At 38.3% G+C, this 20,599-nt stretch overlaps 1 protein-coding gene across 1 annotated transcript; it reads right to left on the bottom strand.

The window, feature by feature from the left end:
* Positions 1-6,212: 6,212 nt before the first annotated feature.
* LOC139133193 (voltage-gated purine nucleotide uniporter SLC17A9-like) lies at positions 6,213-20,266 on the bottom strand. The gene is made up of 9 exons (XM_070699629.1): positions 20,093-20,266; positions 11,296-11,422; positions 10,062-10,281; positions 9,758-9,857; positions 9,071-9,295; positions 8,724-8,820; positions 8,007-8,129; positions 6,997-7,168; positions 6,213-6,785 (listed from the first exon to the last, which is right to left on the bottom strand). Exons 1-9 carry the CDS (start codon positions 20,206-20,208, stop codon positions 6,616-6,618), a joined length of 1,350 nt encoding a protein of 449 aa, XP_070555730.1. The 5' UTR covers positions 20,209-20,266; the 3' UTR covers positions 6,213-6,615.
* Between the last annotated feature and the right edge of the window lie 333 nt (positions 20,267-20,599).

Genomic DNA, 20,599 nt, shown 5'->3' with positions numbered 1-20,599 from the left:
TTCTGAAGTCGGCGCTTTTATTCTAACATGTTTATTTTTAATTCTGTTTGTTTTATTTTGTGTATTGCTCTTTTATTCCCTGTTTTTTTATCTCACTGTCTGTCCTTTTGTTTTCGCAAAACCAAGATGTATTTCATTGTATGTGCAATAGCGTATATATATGACAATAAAATTATTATTATTATTATTATTATTATTATTATTATTATTCCTCACAAAATGGGACACAAAAGGCCCCTTTTATACACTTTTCATCATCAAAGCCTCGTGTTTCACTTGCACCAGCAATCTGATACATTCAAAAGCATGAAAATTCGGAGGACAGTCTACTCGATACCGAAATTAATAATGATTAAAATGTACGTTCTGTACCACATCTTGCAGGAATATGGTGCATAGATGGAATTTCTACTTTTCCCCCGTTGCATGTGAAATACATCTTTGTTCTGATTATGAAAACTGGGCTTTTCGAGTTTGGAAATGACAGGCCAGCTATATACTATTTACCCATATTCCAAGTGCTCCGATTAGTATAATTGAAGTCTTGCGCAAACATACGACCTTTTATTGTATTCTCAAGGTATTACGCCTCACACTATCCGACAAAGAATTAATGTAAAAGGGTGTAAAAGTGACAGAGATTTTGTAAAGTGTAGCAACCCACAGTTTCTGTTTTGCTCGTTGAAGTTTGATACTTCAGAATCTGACTTCAACCTCCTTGTTCACAGGCTACACTGCCATCTACAGGCAACGTCGACAAACTAAATATAGGGTACATCATATTAAGGGGACAAAACAAATATGCACAGCTGAAACAAATTACGCAGCGTCATACAAACAATAGAAACTTCATCATCATCATCATCAAAATTATTAACAAATCTCCCTTCAGTGCACGTTTCTTAAGCGCACGTTTGACTTCGAATCTTTAACCTCAAAAGGAAAAATCAAAATTCTCCAAACAGGCTGACATTACATAGAGATAACCGCGACTCCTGTCTATTAACACTTGTCGTATGTCTCTTGCACCCTATATTGCAGCGATTTTATGACTCGGTTTTGTTTCGTTTCATGCCATCGATTAACGCTGATCCGACTAGGGAAAGTAATTGTAACCTTATTGACATCGAGTTTGTAGCTTATGAGTGATTATGCACACTTTACTGAAAATATACGAATCGATATCGGTTCTTAAATATGTTTATATGAATCCGATACAATTGTACATGCATGCCTGCCTGCCTGCCTACCTACCTACCTTCCTATTAACCTACCTACCTATACCTACCTACCTACCTACCTACCTACCTGTTAAATCATAGTATCTTCAATGTACATTGTACGTTGTGTCAATTGTGATTAAGCCAATTCTGTTACATCTCCAATTAGGAAAGTTCGTTGGATATGCAGATTAGATATTAGATGTTCTAAAAAAACTAATATCACATTTTGGTTGTTATTGTTTCTTCCATGTACAGAGCAAGTTTCAACAATTTTGATCAAGACGATCCAGATATATATCCCTAATTGGGAAAGTTCTTTAATATGCAAATTAGTAATTGAATATAGTAAAAATGCTAAATGACTTCAAATAAGCTTTTAACTTGGTATATTTAATATCAATTGCAAAATATACATCCCTAATAAGAAAGTCGGTTAAATATGCAAATTAGTTGTAAGTTTATCTAAAACTGCAAAAACAACTTTCATGATTATTATACCAGTTTATCTCATATATATACCAGTTTCGTCAACTTTATTTATGCCAATCCAGATATATATACCTAATTGGAAGAGATTGTTCAATATGCAAATTAGTGATTTGCTGAATTGAAAATACTAAATATATTTCAATATTATTTTGACCTAGTATCATTAATGATAGATAGATAGATTCTTTATTTCAGTACTATTGGCCTCCGGCCATGAAGTACAAACGTGAGCGATATATTGTAAGGATCGCTAGTAAATAACATTTTATACAGTATTACAAACACTGGAAAAGTTACAGACTGTTGCCCTGGTTAAGCAGGGTATTCTCCCTGAGTTGTGTGGCATAGAAAATATATCTGCTTAAATTTCTCAAAGCAGTACTATTACAAGTGGAAAGAAGTATCGCAAATTTATATACAAGCGGTGGATTAAAATAACATGTGGCAATATATTTACATCTTAAATCTCTATACTTTGGGCAGACAAGAAGAAAATGGAACTCATCCTCGACAAGATTCAAATTACACATTTCACATGTTCGATCAATTCTTGGAATATTATTCCATCTGCCAGTCTCAATTTTTAAAGTATGTGCGGAAATTCTAAATTTTGATAATGCTATTTTGAATACAGGTTTATCAATAAAGTTCAAATATGGCTCAAAAATAAGTTGTTTTTTAAAGGTTGAATAAGTACTCAGTTTCTTTGATTTACTCATATCCTCTAGCCATGATTGCATGTCAATATCGATGCATCTCTGTTTAAAGATATTTAAAAAAGCAGATTCATTGCCCACCCCTTGTTGGTTCCAGACTTCCCCAAAACCATAACTTTGTAATAAGTGTCTTACACTCTTTGCCCAAAAGTCGTACCTGTTCACATCAATATTGTCTAACTGAAATACATAACATTTGTGGTGAGCCTGTTTCTATCCATTTTTACAATTCTGAGCCAATATTTAACAATTCTAAGATATCTTGGTACTCTTAAAGACACTCTGCCCAATTCTCCTCTCATGGCAATAATTGATGTATTGTGATATAACCTGAGGATGTAACGCAGCATATTGTTGTGTATTTTTTCAACATCTGGTGCAGGATGAAATCCCAAATTTCACAGCCATACAGGAGGATTGGCATGATTTTACAGTCAAATATTTTAAAGCCATTGTTGCTGGAATATTACCAAATTTACATAGACAGCTTTTCAAACTAAAAAGAGCCTTATTGGCCTGTTCACTCAGACTTTTTTGGGCTAGAAACCACTGTCCAGTCCATGAAAGAACAATACCCAGGTAACTTTGAAAGGAGGTTACTGCCACTCGTTGCCCATTATAGAACCATCTTTCGTACTTTTTCAGACTTCCACCCCTCCTAAAAACAATGATTTTGGTTTTGTTAATGTTAACAGTTAATTTCCATGTATTACAGTAATCATACAACTGGTTCAATAAACGCTGTAAACCAATTTTAGAACTACTAACAAGGGTTAAATCATCAGCAAATAATAAATAGATGATTTTGAGAAGGCCAATGTCAACCCCAGAAAAATACTCTGTGTTCTGTAATACTTCCCCAATATCATTGACAAATATATTGAACAATAAAGGTGACAATACTGAGCCTTGTTGAACACCAAGGCTACAATTAAAAAAGTCGGTAATTCCATTTGGTGTTCTCACACAGGATTTAACATGTTGATACATTGAGAAAAGTACCTTATACATTTTACCATGTACACCTGATTTGAGTAATTTATAAAACATACAGTAGTGGTTAATCCGATCGAATGCTTTTTCAAAATCAATGAAAGCTACATATAGTCGACCTTTTTTGTGTGCCAAGTATTTAGAAATGATTGTATGAAGAATAAACAAGTTATCTGAAGTACAGTAAGCTTTGCGAAAACCTGCTTGCTCGTCCACTATAGGATAGTTATTATCTATCCAATGGCGCAATCTATTGTCTAAAATATTACAGAAAATCTTACCCATTATTGGCAGCAGAGTAATTCCTCTATAATTACTGGCAAGATCTCGGTCTCCTTTTTTAAAAATTGGAGCAATAACACCTTGTGACCAACAGGAGGGGAAAACTCCAGAATCAAAGACCGAGTTAAAAAGTTTACACATCATTACTCGTGCTATGTGTGGACAATTCTTATAGAATTCTGAAGAAATACCATCAATGCCAGGGGCTTTACCAACTTTGAGCTTGTTAATACATGTGTCAACTTCATCTAAAGAAATTACAGCATTTAAAGACTCAAAATCAGCAGATTCATTTCTTACATCTAGCTCAAAGTTGTCAACAAAATCTGTAATTTCATCATACAGTTGATGATAATTATCATTAGTTACACTTGGTGTATTCAATAATGTTGCAAAGTACTGATACCAGTCATCAGTATTTATATTACAAGATGGTGGGGTAGACCTCCCCTTTACCAATGACCAAAAATACTTAGAATTTACTTGTCTGGCTGCACAAACTAATTTATCTAAATTAGAACTATTATAATCTTTCTTTTTGTGGGCGACCAACTCTCTGTACTCACGTTTACACTTTATAAGTTCTTCTAAATTACACAAGGATCTATTATTTCTAAATCTGTTTACCCTTGTACTTAAAATGCGCTTAAATTTTCTACATTCGGTATCAAACCAGGAGTTTTCAATACACGATTTCTACTTGATCTAGAATTACACTCATTTGTACGTTTCATTCCAACCGCAGCTGCCTGAAACATTCTCAAAAGACAATCAGCAGCTTGTTCCACATTCAATTCATCAACAAGAGAATGAAAATCACACATCTGTCTTCTAGTTTGAATAGAATTCCAATACTCAAGGTAATTTGCATATTTGTCATTTTGCCATACATACTTCACAATGGGCGTGCTAACATCTGTATTTCTGGAGTCATCAATGGTGTTCAAAGTTACATTGCTCAAACTTGACTGATTTTGCTGAGGCATATTCACATCAAAATCGAAAACAAGAGGTTGATGGTCTGATTCTATTCTGGTATCTACATAAAATTTGACAATATTACAAAAATGACATGGCTGTGCAAGGAGATAATCAATGACACTTGATCCTCTATCAGTTATAAATGTGAAATCACCACTACCCTGTTCTTTAAACAACCTACCATTGACAATACGTAAATCTGTAGTTTTACAAAACTCGAGAAATCTCTTTCCAGCGGAATTGCAAGTATTATCTCTATTCATACGAACAGGAATATTTACATCACCATCAGTCAAAATTGCATTTTCAGGACACACATATTTTATAACACAATCATTTGGAGTGTCGGGTTCGTTGGCTGTACGGGCATTAAAATCGCCTATCATTACGCCTATCATTAATGTACATAGCATGTTTCACCAATTTTGATCAACTTAATCCAGGTATATATAACTAATTAGGAAAGTTCATTAAATATGCAAATTTGGAAATTGCTTAGGTCAAAATGCTTACAAACCATTCGATATTGTTGTATCATAGTATCTTCCATTTTCTCTGCAAGTTTCTTCAACTTTGGTCGAGGAAATCAAGATATATATAATTTTATATATATATATTTATATGTGTATATCTATATATATATATCTCCTTACTTTGGAAAGTTCATTAAAAGATGCAAATTATGAATTGCTGAGAGCACAGTACAGTGAAGTGAAAGACAAGAAATTGCAGCGACTTAGACTGACAGGACAGAGATAACAGAACACTGAACTGAAAGACAAGAAATTGCAGTGACTGGACGGACAGAAAACTGAACTGAAACATATACACAGTTTTGTACTTAAACATTGTAGAGACTAAAATGAGGCAATACTAAACTGAATGACAAGAAATTGCAGTGACTGGACGGACAGAGCATTGAACTGACACTTGTACAGTTTTTTTTGTACTTGTTTTTTTTATTTCGCCCGCCCGCCCTGCCTGAATATTCCTCTGGAGATGAGCAACAAACAAACAAACGAACAAACAAAAATAGGGTCACCCTTATCCATATATTTTTCTGTGTAATCAATTCTTTAACAGTTTTCATTACCTTTTTCTTCCAATCTCGGGAATGTGTCTCCTCAGTTGATCATCGTTGTCTCCTTACTTGCAAATTTCTACGTATTTCTTTCAAGTAGTTAGACAGCTTGTTTAATTTCTCCACTATATTTTCCGTATCTTCGCTTGTGACTACGTACGCTAGCGTGTTGGATCAGAAAGTTTTAGATCCTAGCTTAGTCTTTAACGGTTGCCGATTCGTTTCAGGTCACCACCACAGAAAAACATGTTGTTTGATTACCTGAACATTGACCTCCTTAAATATCTTTATATGACTAAAATACAAATGTATACATAGATACATAGATACATACATAGATACATACATAGATACATACATAGATACATACATACATACATACATACATACATACATACATACATACATACGGACACACAGTCAGACAAAAGCCATTGATACTATTACTTGAAGTGTAATTGTCATTTATCTTTTATTGTAGTTTAAAATTATGATGCATTAATTGGTAACTTAAGTATTGTCAACAGTGGCGGTTGCGTGAGATCATAGTAAAAGGAGAGTTCTGCAGATAAAGAAGACATTGTGTATATGTTGTCAGTTATCAAAGAGATGATATAAAAAAGCACGACATACCGCTAAAAGTTCCCATCTCTTAGTTGATGTAGAATGTTAATGGAATAATATTGCACATTTGAGTTAGATTTCTCTCTTTCAAAGTAGGTATCTATATTTTCTCGGTTAGTTCTTCAAGCATTTCTAGTTGATAGGCAAACTTTCAAAATTGAATATTTGTCGGTGGATGAACACGTATATATACTGAAGTTCTCTTCAAATTCTTTACGTCGTCAGCTCAGAGTAACTGTTTTCCAGTACCAAAAATCATAAACACGGCCCACCCTACAAATAATATGGCCGACGTTAACGAAAAGACCGCATTCCAACTTCCAAAATATTCCAGAATATATCCACTGATGTACACACTAAAGAATCCTGGTATTGCGCCAAAGGAGTTCATAACACCTGTTAAGAGCAAAATATGTAAACCAATTAATCGATCAATCAATCAATCATCAACAAAACGATTGATGTATGATCCTCGAAAAAATTGCAAAACAATAAAGCGACTTGAAAGTCATAGTGAAGTAATTATCCATCAGTTTAGATTCGGGAACAATAACATGTTATGTCACAGAAATTAAAGTAAAAACGCATCGATGATATCTCAACCTACCGTATACAGCACCAGCATGAGTTGGAACCAAGTCTTGTGGATTGGCGTACCACCCTGCGGATCCGAGGGCATTCACTGTCAAGGCGTAGGTCACTAAAATCAGGGCTGTTAGGTAGCATCGTGTACGCCCGACAAAAATGAACGCTGTTATGTTTGACAAAGATGCTATTGTCTAGAAAACATAACAAATAACACAATCAGGTTAAGTGTCGTCTGTTACAACATCTTGTACTCATGTGATTTTACACGTTTAGGTTTTTTCGACAAGTGATGGAACAGTGTTTTCGAACCTGTCGACGCCAACAGTCCTATTTGCAAATGTAGAGTACTAGTTATCGTCGATAATATCGTTCCCGGATGTTATACCTTTACTCGACTAAATGAAAGGGAATTGAACCGAAAGTCAATATAATATACTGTTTGATTAGAATGTGTGAAGTTACAAAGCATTACTTTCAACAGACCTGTCATGACAAATATCGACATGCATATTTACGACATATTAATAGGGTAATGTCATTGTACTAATTTTGATAGGATCAGTAAAGGTGTTGCCGTGTTAAAGTACTTTACATGCACACATTGTAACAAAACGAAACATTTGAACTGTCTGCGATATTTGGACAAATCAGGAAACATAAGGCTGCCAAAGATCATCTCATGTCAAAAGTCGAGGAGCATATGTATGACAGAGGGCTATATCCTTTTAGTACCATTAAATTTTTTTTACCAAGCAAATCTGACTAAATGCGAACACGGATGGACGAATTAAAACGACCACAACCTAACTTCGTCCGGGAGACTAATGCTTTTCTCAAAAACAAACTAAAAAAAATAATTTACTTAGAAACGAGAATGTACATTTTAGCGTTATTCGATGGATCACTGTGACAGACCATATTAATAGTGTGACACACATCCATAATTTGCATATATTTGTATATGCTGCGCAATGAGATGACAACAGATCAAAAAATGACGCCCATGCCTCAACGGGCGAGAACGCTCACCTGTAAAATTTTTCTTGTAGTCGTTGTACTAACTCCTTTTTGAATAAGTTTGTCTGCTATAAAACCACTGACGAAATCTACAAACACCACGAATACCCACGGCAACACGTTGAAGACCCATCCCTGTAAGATAAAGTGAAAGTGTAGCATATTTTTATGAGACTCAGAATATCTCATCAATATAATATCATGCGTTAGTTGGATCCTCGCGAGAGCTCAGTGGTTGTGATATAGCATTATTCCAGTGCACAATGCCCGTTTTTCTGAGATGAATGAAAAACTTAGATTGCAGAAATTATTGCGAGTTTAATATCACTGTGATAAAGACTTTTTTATCACAATAATTTGCACATAAAGTTGAAAAGATCGAATCAGCTGACCAAAATATCGATGTTCCTCAGGGCGGGGCACTGAAGCTATTTAGTCAGTATGGATCAGACGATGAACTGAATGCAAAGCACGACCGACAAGACTTGACGACTTGACTTGAGTTGACTGAATCTGATCATAATCTGACGAATTGTACATGTATGAATTCATGTTATCGGATAACTGTACTTGCTGTTCTTGAAATCTACATCAGAAATTATATCTGATTCCAAGGAAGACTTTCAGTAAAAGAAAGATTTAAATAATTATTTTTTTCTCAAAAGCATTATATTTAATGTAATTCGTCAATTTAGATACATTTACCACATTGCGAATTAGAACACATACTTTCTCTCCTGGAAAATTCTCTTCAAAAAATGTCGGGAGCCAGGAGAGTATTAAATGCCAAGCGTAGGAGCTGGAGATATACCCGACTACCATTGCCCTGTGAAAAAGATATTGAGATATTAGTAGTCATTGGCCTCATTGTGTACACTATATATATATATATATATATATATATATATATATATATATATATATATATATATATATATATATATATATATATATATATATATATATATATCAGGTCGGTCATGAATATGCCCTGTAATCTTTATTCAAGGAGGCCAGAAAGGGAGATTCAGAACTACCTACTGTGATTATCAGAAACATTTCTATATCGGACTTACCAAAAACCTTTGTGTTTTATTAGAAGAGTCCATGTCCTCTTAGTTGTCGGAACGTCTCTCCGTGTACTTGTGACTCTGGTGCAAGGATGCAGGCATCTTTTCTTCATTAGAACTATCCGCATTGCAATCGCCCAAAAGGTTGCAATGGCGCCAAACACATAGAAACTGACACGCCAGCCGTATCTGTCTAACAGATACGATCCAATACTTCCGGAAATAATGTTCCTAAGTAAGCGAACAAAAGCACAATATTGAATGACGAAATTATCACGTGGCCTACTTGGGCAAAGGAAGATCTGGACCATATATTTTTTAGGCATCTATTATTTGGTATCATAGTTCAGCGGCCTATTGGAAATGAATAAACACCGTATTAGACGTCGAATATAAAAGTTTTCAACGAGATTAAATTAGTCAAAGCAGAACTTCACTCTTAAATGTTATTATCTATTCTAGTCATTTGTCTCTTCACGAAATGTAATTTTTTGATAACTAATGAGGTTGCCCTAACAGAAACATCATTAGGCCTATATTGAGTCGGCTACGGAAAGCACCTCTCGCCGCGGCTTCGGTTGTCTGGCCAAGAAAATCCTAGGAGCAATATTTTCTTTGACCTTGACACATGTAAGCTTATTTCCGCAATATACAGAGCAGTCTGACTTTGAGAAATGTGTGCAATGTTCTCACCCTGCCACTGTTCCTGAACCGATAGCAGTGTAAAAGAAAGATCTGTTCTCCTTTTCGACTTTAGATGCACTTATACTTGACAACGCCGGATAATGAAACCCTAAGCAAAATTGAACGACAACATAACATTTCAGTATTTTGGTTTTGGGTAAAAAAAGATAACAATTTACAAGCAACTGCATGCATAAGGATCAATATAAACAGTTGCGATCCTTTCCATGATAGATAAACGATTACATGTGCACGAGAATCGCTGTATTAGTAAGGAAATATTGCGTGTGACGAAAACAATAATGCCGCTTACCTGTTACTATTCCGAAAATAACTCTGTTTATTACCAGAAATGTTAGCTGGGACGACTTATCCTCAAATACATACGCACAAAAAGGGTAAATGATCGTCAGTGGTCCCCACACTATGGCAGTTATTGTGATCACCTGGTCGCCTCCATATCGATCACTTAGAAATCCAGAAAGTATCTGAGTGGTGATGTAACCCCAGTAGAAACTAGATAATACCAGACCCTGTTGGTCAACAGGAAAAAACGAAATAAGCCTCAAAAATTACATATTATTCCCTATTATTTTTTCCCATTCAGCGAAAGAAAATGCAATGACGTATGACCGTGTCACTTCATTCGAAAAGATCCCTGATGATTTCCTGTTAAGGGGAAACAGTACTGTTCGTCAGAACTACGCCTGTGCGAATTTATTCTTTACAAACGAGTTTCTTACAAACAATGTATTTCGTGCACGATATCTGGATGCACTTCATCATTATAGCTGCGATATTTAATTTTACAGATTATGGCAGACATGTTAACTTTAATCATAATCACCATCGTACCATGGATACAGTGTTTACATTGGTCCCGTACGACATATGAGTGCGTTTTCCGACGACTGCATCCCTTTAAGGTACATGTAATATGCACCTCGAAAATGAAAAACTGAAACTTTTTGTCAAATTTCCCTCTATGACACTTTCCACCATTCTCACACTAAAACCAAGGATAAAAATCAATGCTCACCATACTACCGATATGACAAATTCAAAATGGCTGCCATCCCTGTGTAGCTCTATTTTAAATAAATTATCGAATTTCGAAAATTTAAGACGGTGACAAGACGCTCAAAAATGAACCCCCACAAGTGACAGATCAGAAAAGAATTGTTGGCTGGTATCAATATATATATATATATATATATATATATATATATATATATATATATATATATATATATATATATATATATATATATATATATATATATACATACATACATACGAACCTAGGTTGTGCCGTTATGTTAGCTAAGATCGTTATCTAAATATGTATAATGGTAGCTGTTATTCTCTACAGAAACTAAACACTGCTTTATACAGAATTTGATTTTTCACAGATACGGTATTATGTCATCCCTTAAATGCAACTATGATATTCGTCCACAAGTAATGTTTCGCGCACAAATGGAAACTTAATCAAATAAGTAACAGAATCATTAATAAGCGATATACAAGTTATCGCGAGATCTCACCGTTTCCGACTTGTCCCAATCAAACTCCTTTGACATAGCAACAGCGCTTATAGGCATACAGTTTCGACACGAGTACGTCAAGGCGGTCAGCATGAAAAGTGCTGCACCCCATACTACTGCTAAGTTTCTGTAAAAGATATGCATTATAACCTTTGAAGGTTTGACATTAGCTCCTGCATTATAAATGAGGTTTCAGAATTAAGCCCACTTGCAAACATCAGCCAGCTATATGCCCTCCCCTTTATCTGTTTCCGCTTCAACCCTCTATCGCTGGATTAGTGGCCCGTTTTAGCACTGCTGATAACAGTATATTTTAGCGTAGTTGGAATGTCTCGTCCGATCAGAATGGCGCATGGTTGAATGATATAATATAATTTAATAATAAAGCCTGTTTATTAGTGTTGTCCTCAGAAATAGTACGCCCCTAGAATTCCGAAGGCCCTGCTGCATACACAAGTCTCTATACATCATACTTCAGTCTCCAGTTTTCTAAAATCCCGATCTGCGCGTACGCGCCCCATAGAGGCTAGACGTGTGTACATACAATCACAGACAAACATAGACAGAGTCGCAACGGGTAGTGTTACAGGCGTGAAGCGGTTTCGTGTAAGCCATCCATGTTCGCCTCGCCTCAGGTTGCTCTCGCCTCTCTTTTCCGAAGAGTGCCGACCATGCATCCTTCGGTAATTTTCAGATTTTCGCCAATTGTTAAAGCCGCCGCTCTCAATCCCAGGATCGCGCATTAGCGGGTACTCCACGCTGTCAATATAGTATCGTTTTCACTGTTGTGCGTCAAACGCCGCTATATTAGCAGAATTATAAACATAGATTGTCACCTGCCTTGAAACTGTTTGTATCGATTGATAAGGATTTTAGAGATCACGGTCGCTGCAACTGTACTTGAAGCCAAACAAGTCCGACGTCTTCAAAGACACGCGTACGTGGCAAGCTATTCTGTCGGACGCTAACTACAGCGGTGTTCTATGGGAAACCACGCTACCTCCATGGGGAAACATAAACTAAGAAGCCACGAGATAGTCGTGTAAATGTTCACCTAGATCGTCGATATGAACGCGTTTGAATACATACATTTTGGCATGAGGTGTTTTCACCATACGTGGTGCGTTCGAGTTACAGATTTCACTAGCCCTTCGTACTGTGCCGTGTGTTTCCGGTGTTATACGGCGTCCCACCAGCCAAAACGCCGGGAACACACAGCAGGGTACGCATGGCTAGAGTGTGTCGCTAGAGCCGGACAGTTTCCGCGAAGTACAAACTGACCACTACAATATACCGGTATGCTATAAACACAATCCGCATCGCTCTAATCGCTCAAATTCTTGGAACTATCGTCTGTTTTCATTCAATTTGGAAACGTTGATGTCGAAATAACATTAAAACGACTAATTTCTGAAGATTGAACTGTGACCCTAACGTATTCAACCAGTCAACGTAAATTATGGGGCAAAGAGGGCGGTCGGAAGGTAGAAAACAAGCCAATATTGTGTTTCGAGACTTCGTTTTGATCGGAACCGAAAAAGTAAAAAAATCAGATGCATTTCCCAAACTTGGACAAGACAAGGCTTCTATTTCGCAAACGTAGGCGTGAATTCACTGTCCACTACATGTGAACTTTGACCCGGTATATGCAGATCGAACTGCATCGGCACAAATGGATTGGAATAGGTAAGATAGCTGGTCGCTGACATTCTGATCTCCCTGTTCCATTTTCAAAGTTTCAATCTAAATTTTAAAATCTATCTTTAAAAACTGCTATAAAATAAACTTTAGGCTCAAAATCAAAGAAACTGTGATAGCGATAAAAATATTGAAATGCTGAAAAAGGAAACTGCGTAATTTAAAAAACTGCCAAATAAGACTAAACTACAATGAAAAAATCGCAAAGCAAGTAAATAAACTCTCGGTAAAAAAAATCACAAAAGTACTAACTAACTTCGACACTTTCAAAAGTATATCTGACAACAAGAGCGTTTTACGATAAATTTACCTTGTAGCAAAATAAGCGTACAGCGATGCAGGGTGAAATAGTAACAAACGCTTCGAGATCACGGATGAGTATGACGCAAACCTTGTTTTATGTTCTAAATTTCTCTCACGTGACTAACAAAAAGTATGCATTTCGTTCAGTCTGGCGCCAGTGTTATCATGGACCCTGGGCCCAGGGAAGTGACGATGGTACGATAGAACAAAACAGAAGAAGTCAAACAAAAGATTAGGGCACGGACAAGTCCTTGTCTGATTAGGATACTCAAGAAGCCTGGAGGTCCAAGCGACACTCCGTGGGAAACTAAACTCTGATACCCGGCTCTGATACCGTACCGCTTCACACCTCTGTGACGGGGTATAGCGCAGTTCACGGTTGCAGGTTTTTTTTACTACCGGTAAATATAGCTGTTCACGTGCGACATCGAACAGTTACTGTTGCTTGAAATTCGGACAAATTTTATCAATGTTGAATTCATGGCTGATTTTTGCACCCTGTACTCTGATTCGTGAATATGTCTTTGAGTATTCATCACATTAGCAGTCTCCTAATAGCGTTGATCGTGATTTTAGGGTTGATAGCTGTACGCGCGCAACTTTCGGACAGGGCTGCCTACATTCAAACAAACGTTGTTGTATGTGCCGCTGTTGTTGCAGCTTGCAGTCTGAGCCATAAAATACCACGAACAAGCGTGACTTTTAGTAACCGTTGTAGCGCTAGCAGGTTTTATTTTCGTCGTTCATGCTGAAAATGCAGACTAATATTTATTTTTGCATATTTATGAGAGAGAACAGTGACGTCATTTGTGATCAGCGCTATTGGATGTGTTTTCGTCGTTCTTGCATGCGTAATTTTCAAAAGCGTGATGTAAAATTGCGAATAAACATTTATTTTTGCACAGTAATAACAGAACAATAACGTCAAGTGTGAACAGCTTTATTGTACTTGGGCCTCAGCCCAAGTACATTTGTTTTCATTCCGTGGGAAAAAACTGTAAGGTATAACCATTTCTGGCTGAGACCAGGGAGGGCAAAACGTATTGGCTTCATCTTTCTTGGCATAATAAATGGCGTAATGATGTTAACTGAATGGAAGTGCTGCTCTCAGCCAGTCTTGAATAAGTGAGATGTGAATATAAATGCTTCTCTATCTGAGTTTTTGCCACAAAATCTTCTAAATATAATCAAAATGTGCATCGAAATGCAACAATTAATGCACCCTCCGTTTACTAGGCGATGGCACGACCCTTGCTACACCCACTGGACGAGCCAAAGTGGGAGGGGTAATTTCGGTTTGGTCGAACAGGAGGGCTCGAGACCAGAATTTAACATTTAAACTTGAAACATGTTTAATCACTGACAAGATGTGGATTAGTGTTAATCAAAGAGAAAGTTTGAAAAGGAAAGGTTTTATATCCCGGACACAATGAAAAAACATTACGACTGGAAACTGTACCCCGGTTGAGAATAGTAATGCCCACAGCGATGGAGAACACTTATCCTTGAGCTGAGAAAACCAGACCATCATTTCGAAATAGAGCTGCAGATTCGAGAAGCTCGTTAAAAATAGCTAGGTACACCCCATAGGGGTGGTTTCGAGTCTTGAGGGCAATTTCGCCTCCTTCATTTAGAAATCGTACGTTTGTTTTTCCAGGGGAACACATCATTTGACACAAAATTTGCATGAAAAGGGGTCGCCAGTAAGCACGTGGTCAAATCTGGCATAAGAAACAATATGAAATGTTGGGTAAAGCCAGTCCAAAATAAACTGATTTGAACTTTTGTGTTTTGTAATTTATACCACTGCAGTAACATGACTTTTTTTTGACAACATCACACAATGTAATACGTTTTGAAACTGAATACTCCGACGTATTCTGTGTCCCCTTTGCTACAAAATACGGTATGCCGATTACCATGTAAGGAGATGATGACGTCAAGACAGATTTGTAGTGCGTTTGGTCTTGGATGGTGCACGAAGTTTTGTCGAGGTAGCTTGTGTATTTATTTCCTAAATGGGAGATATTAGGGTCGATCTAAAAGAAGGCCGAAAAATGTTATGATACTCTAAGCGAGCTGAACTCCAATGCGAATGGTTGGATAATTTGGAGGATGTCTAGACTGATCTCTCGTCTCATTAAGATTATTTGGCGGTCAGTATTGAATTTCAACTGCGTCACAAGTTTGCGTCGAACGGTCAACCAACGAACGATATTTTAGAAATCTGGAGACATGGCACATCGCAGTTTTATTTTAGTATTTTATATTTTACAAAAGATGTAAGAAGCAATGATTTTGTTGAAAATTCTGAAAAAAATATAGGAAGATTTGATCGCGAACACATTTTCACTTGGGGGTCAACTAGCCCTGCGTACGATGCTGTGTGTTCCGCTACAGCTACCACAGCCTCACCACAGCCCTGCAAAGACCCGTACGTTGGGTCGGTGACTTCAAATCCATTTTGGGACTTGACGTAAAAAGCCAAATTACTGCCGAAATTCAGCGTTCTTGGGCCCAAGTCGTATCCCAGCCTACCTCAGCTACTCGATCGCTTCCAAAAATGACAGTCTTTTATTCACTTCTCGTAAATAACCGTCGATGTCGGCAACTCTCTCGCTGGCCCTGCGTACGATGCTGTGTGTTAGCTGTAGCACATAGCATCGTACGCAGGGCTAGGGGTCAACATGGGGTCGCAGCCATGTTGCCTCAAAACTTATTTCTGTCTGCACTCAAAACTCAAAAATGTCGCATATGAACCTGAAAAATCGATGTAATTTTGTCAAACTTCGGCGAAATTTCAGCCTATAGACAAATTTCATCTAGGTAAGGTAAATTTACTGAAATTTGATCGACAAATAATCCTGAGCTTGAACGTGACAGCTCGCCTTCTCCGGGAAGTCATGCATCCGGCCAGCTGCCCATATGGCCGGGTGCATGAGATTGTTTTCAAGCGACAGCGGCAGACCGTACGGGGCTCTGGATATGAACCTACCGCCGGTGTAGCTGTAATAACTGTTGCGTTGTTTTTAATCACCACGGACGAAGTCCGAGGGGACTTATAGGTTTGGTCATGTCCGTGCGTCAGTCCGTCCGTTCACGCCTAGTACCCAACCCCACACAGATGCACGTCGATTTGTTTCACAATGCTATCAAATTTGGCCGTGTTAGAGGACTTTTTAGTTTACACCTCCATAGACTCCCATGTATAAGGCAGTTCTCCATAGACTCGCATGTATGATGCCAAGAAAAATAAAAATTTAGTTTCTCATCGTATTCATATTGCCTAAAGGATGCAGTGACAGTTTTTTTGTCCCCATGGATAAAGTCCAGGGGGCTTATAGATTGGCTCATATCCGTCCGTGAGTCCATCAGTGAGTCCATCGGTTCACGCAGATATCTCAGACATTTTGACAAAATATCATGTGACCTTGGTGACCTTTGACCTCAAATATACATATTTGTCCACAACTCAGTAACCACAAGTGCTACACCCTTCATATTTGGTATGAAAGGACACCTTATGACACCATATATTGTACCTCATTAATTATGTGCATATCTTATTTTGAGCGAGCCAATAGAGCTAGAGGTCTGATTTTTGGTATATAGGAATAACTTAGCAATACAATTATTATGACAAAATGTGACGTGACCTCAATGACCTTTGACCTCAAATATATATATTTGTCCACAACTCAGTAACCACAAGTGCTACATCCTTCATATTTGGTATGATAAGACGCCTTATGACACCACATATTGTACCTCATTAATTATGTGCATATATAATTTTGAGCGCGCCAATAGAGCTAGAGGTCTGATTTTTGGTATATAGGAATAACGTAGCAATACAATTATTTTGACAAAATGTCACGTGACCTCGATGACCTTTGACCTCAAATATATATATTTGTCCACAACTCAGTAACCACAAGTGCTACACCCTTCATAAATGGTATGATGGGACACCTTATGACACCACATATTATACCTCATTAATTATGCGCATATCTAATTCTGAGCAAGCCAATAGAGCTGGATGTCCGATTTTTGGTATATAGAGATAACTATAGGGTAGAAATCTAAATATGCCCATCTAAATATTAGACATCTACCATCGAGAACAAAAGAAATTTGCTGTAATTTGAATATTTAAGGAGTTTAAGCAATTCCCGCTATAAATAAAGAACCCCTGCCTCAAACTCCACAAAAGTTGCTAGACATATTTTGCCGTTGTCATGCCATTGCTTCGTTTAATAACCAGTTAATCAAATGCCTCATTGACAGGAGGAAATTCAAGACCATATTTGAATAGTAGTATATATTGTCCTCAAAATTACCCTATCAAGGCCCAAGTACTCATTGCCTTCAGCAATACTGCCTTGTTGAAGTTGAATTTGAATATTCCTTGATTCGTCACTCTGAGTTTATCATCAGCATGGAGAAGGTCGGAATTGCTGTCTCTCAAGAGCAGCTGAAGGCCATCGAAGCACTTTTCGATTGCCATGGGTGGCAAGTTACCTACATTCCGAAATCAGCGAAATCACGTCGTGGTAGACGAAGTATTGCCAAGGCAAGCGAAGACAACATCCGAAATGGCAGACAATGGCCCAATACGCCACCTGATCCAAACACCGACGAAAACGAATGTCAGTATTGTCTCTGCCACCCCTGTGTGACAACGCATAGGCAGGAGTGGCTTGGCGTTGGTCAAGAGCCAGGCAATGACAACGCATCTGTCCGACTCAGACTCTATCGGAGGTATTGGAATATGCTGGACCGGATACACGCTTGGCGTGATGAGCGCTATTTGGCCCGAAAACTGTAATTGATGCAGGCTGATGACGTAGTCGTCACACGAAGAGAAGTGATGCCATTTTGCGCGACTTCTCTCGTCCGGGCCTTATACCCAAATTTGCCCGGCGTACCGTACGTTGGCCATCGTTGGTTGTAGGGTCGGAACCACCAAACCAAACCAAACGGCCCTTTCAGGGCCACCAAATTTCCAAAAAGAGAATACCCAGTAATACATTTCTTCACGGTTACTAAGATGTTGTCGACTTGACTGTAAAATGTGATCAAGGTTTTTTTCAGCTCAAATACGGCAGGTAGGTTCAAAAGTTGGAGTATATAGATGAACCGTAAACAAACTATTGCGCACGTCTTTCAACATAGAAATCTTGACACGTGTTTTTATTTATGTTTAGTCACCGTTAGCAGATAAGGCGAACGCTAATGTTCATTAGGTACACATCCAGCTGACTCGTGCCTTACTTTGCACAAGGTTTGATTGACAGCGATATTCAAATCACCATCGGCGTCCCCTGGGTCGAAGTTCTCACTGGCCACGCACAATTACTCACTAAAATTGTCCCGAAAACATATCGGTTTGAAAAAGGTGGAGTCGTTATGCTTTGATAAGGTATTTACCCTGCTGTAGAACATTCCCATTTCATAATTTGCCTTAAAAAACACGCAAACAAGCGCAAACTCTGGAGCTCTCAGTTCAAGTTACTCGCACGGCGTCCCTTTGCATAATGAGCGTCCCTTCACGTAATCCGGCATTTATAACCAATGGGCGTCTTTAAGCGAAAGTATGTCGGCAAAGTTTGTGTTGTTGATGTCGTGTGGTGCTGAGCGGAATTGACGTGCTGGCGAAAAGGGGAGTGTTTTGAGCTTCAGGAAAGTGAGTTTTACCGTTTTAGATTCCTCTCATATTTTTATGAATATAGAATGAGTGTGTTTGAACCAAATTTGAAAGTCTTTTATCGATACTGTCTGGTTTTACTCAATGGTTTACGGTCAGTCATACTGTCTTTTACACTTGCGTCTAGGAAGGACATGTTTATGAAACTGCTGGCGTGTTATCTTTTGATTGGCGTGAAGCAGTGGTTCTGGCCTGAGAGCTCACAAAGTAACTATGGTTGCTACGCGACTGGCAGTACGATGCCATCTCGTCGTATTTTTCGCATAATCTCGTGCAATTATCAACCACAAACAAAGCCTCCAAAAAGCTTTGACACCTTTGAAGCTCATTTAAATATGAAAAGCCAATATTCTACAAAGACGACCATGGAACAAAAGGCATTAAGTTTGAGAAGATCGGAATATTAGAAAACTGGCGACTGTTGTCAAACTTTGCCAAATGACAAACAGACTTGGCCTTTAGAATGTTAGTATACGTTTGTACGTAAAGTATTTGCATAGTTAGCCAGAAGGGAGCAAAGAACAAGCGATCTGTAGCTCCGCGTCATTTCTCCGGCCCGCCCACTGGAGCTGGTGGGACGGCGACGGGCACCTAGTCAAGTTGCTTGACTTGCTACTACCTCCATGACTTGAATGAGCAATCTCCGGGATGAGGGCCAATGCACGAGGCCAAAGGCTTAATAGCCGATCCTTTTTCGGTGGTATAAAAAAGCCTTATTAAAGGCCCCGTACTACCGATACATCTCGGCCTTGTGCCATGTCCCTGACCCCTTGGCCTTCTAGCACTTCTCAGACTACAATATGTAGAGACAGCTGCAACGAGGCTGTATCATGTGTATGGCCTTTTGCATGAATTTGGATTAGTGACCCAGTTTATCCATCGTTGTTCCAACAGCTTGCCTCTGTGAACATCACGGGTCTGACCGTTAAGGATGCGATAGGGTTCAGACGAACTCACACAACCGTCAAGAATACGTATGGTGGTATCAATATCGTATGGTAATATTTTTGCCAACATTGAACAACATGCTGTGTAACACTGCAACAGTTGAGCAGGGCGTCCGACAGGAGGACCGTACGTACGTACCTCTTCCAATAATCTGCACCGCTTGATCGATTGATTTGAAGGTCGTCTATTATCAAACGTATACTTCCTTCATCTGTATCTTCACAGATCTCGCCCGGGTCAAGGTTACTGAGCATCTTGCCCACGCAAACGGTACAGGCTACGTTGAATGCGCTCGATTCAAGCTTGACCTAATACGACCCTGCGTGCCCAAGTTCCATAATATATGCAGGCCTTATCACAAGGATACGCACATAACCTTCAGGGTTATATATTGCACAATTCGCGGCAGATGAATATTTAACATTGATAAAGAACATTAGCATAAAATTTCAATACCGAAACAATGCTCATTTATATAATTTGCATAAATTAATACTAATCAGCCGCGCATCTTGCACTCATCATGCTCATAGTCGGGGTTGTGTCACGCCACAGTGGATAGAGGGACTGTGATTCGAAAGATAACGCGTTCCTTTGGGCCTTATAATATGAAGGTCAAGGCCCGGGTTCGCACACATGGTCAAG

This window comes from Ptychodera flava, chromosome 5 (genome assembly GCF_041260155.1).
Source record: "Ptychodera flava strain L36383 chromosome 5, AS_Pfla_20210202, whole genome shotgun sequence".
NCBI classification, from domain to species: Eukaryota; Metazoa; Hemichordata; class Enteropneusta; family Ptychoderidae; genus Ptychodera; species Ptychodera flava.
This window is presented reverse-complemented; position numbering and strand designations above follow the sequence as displayed.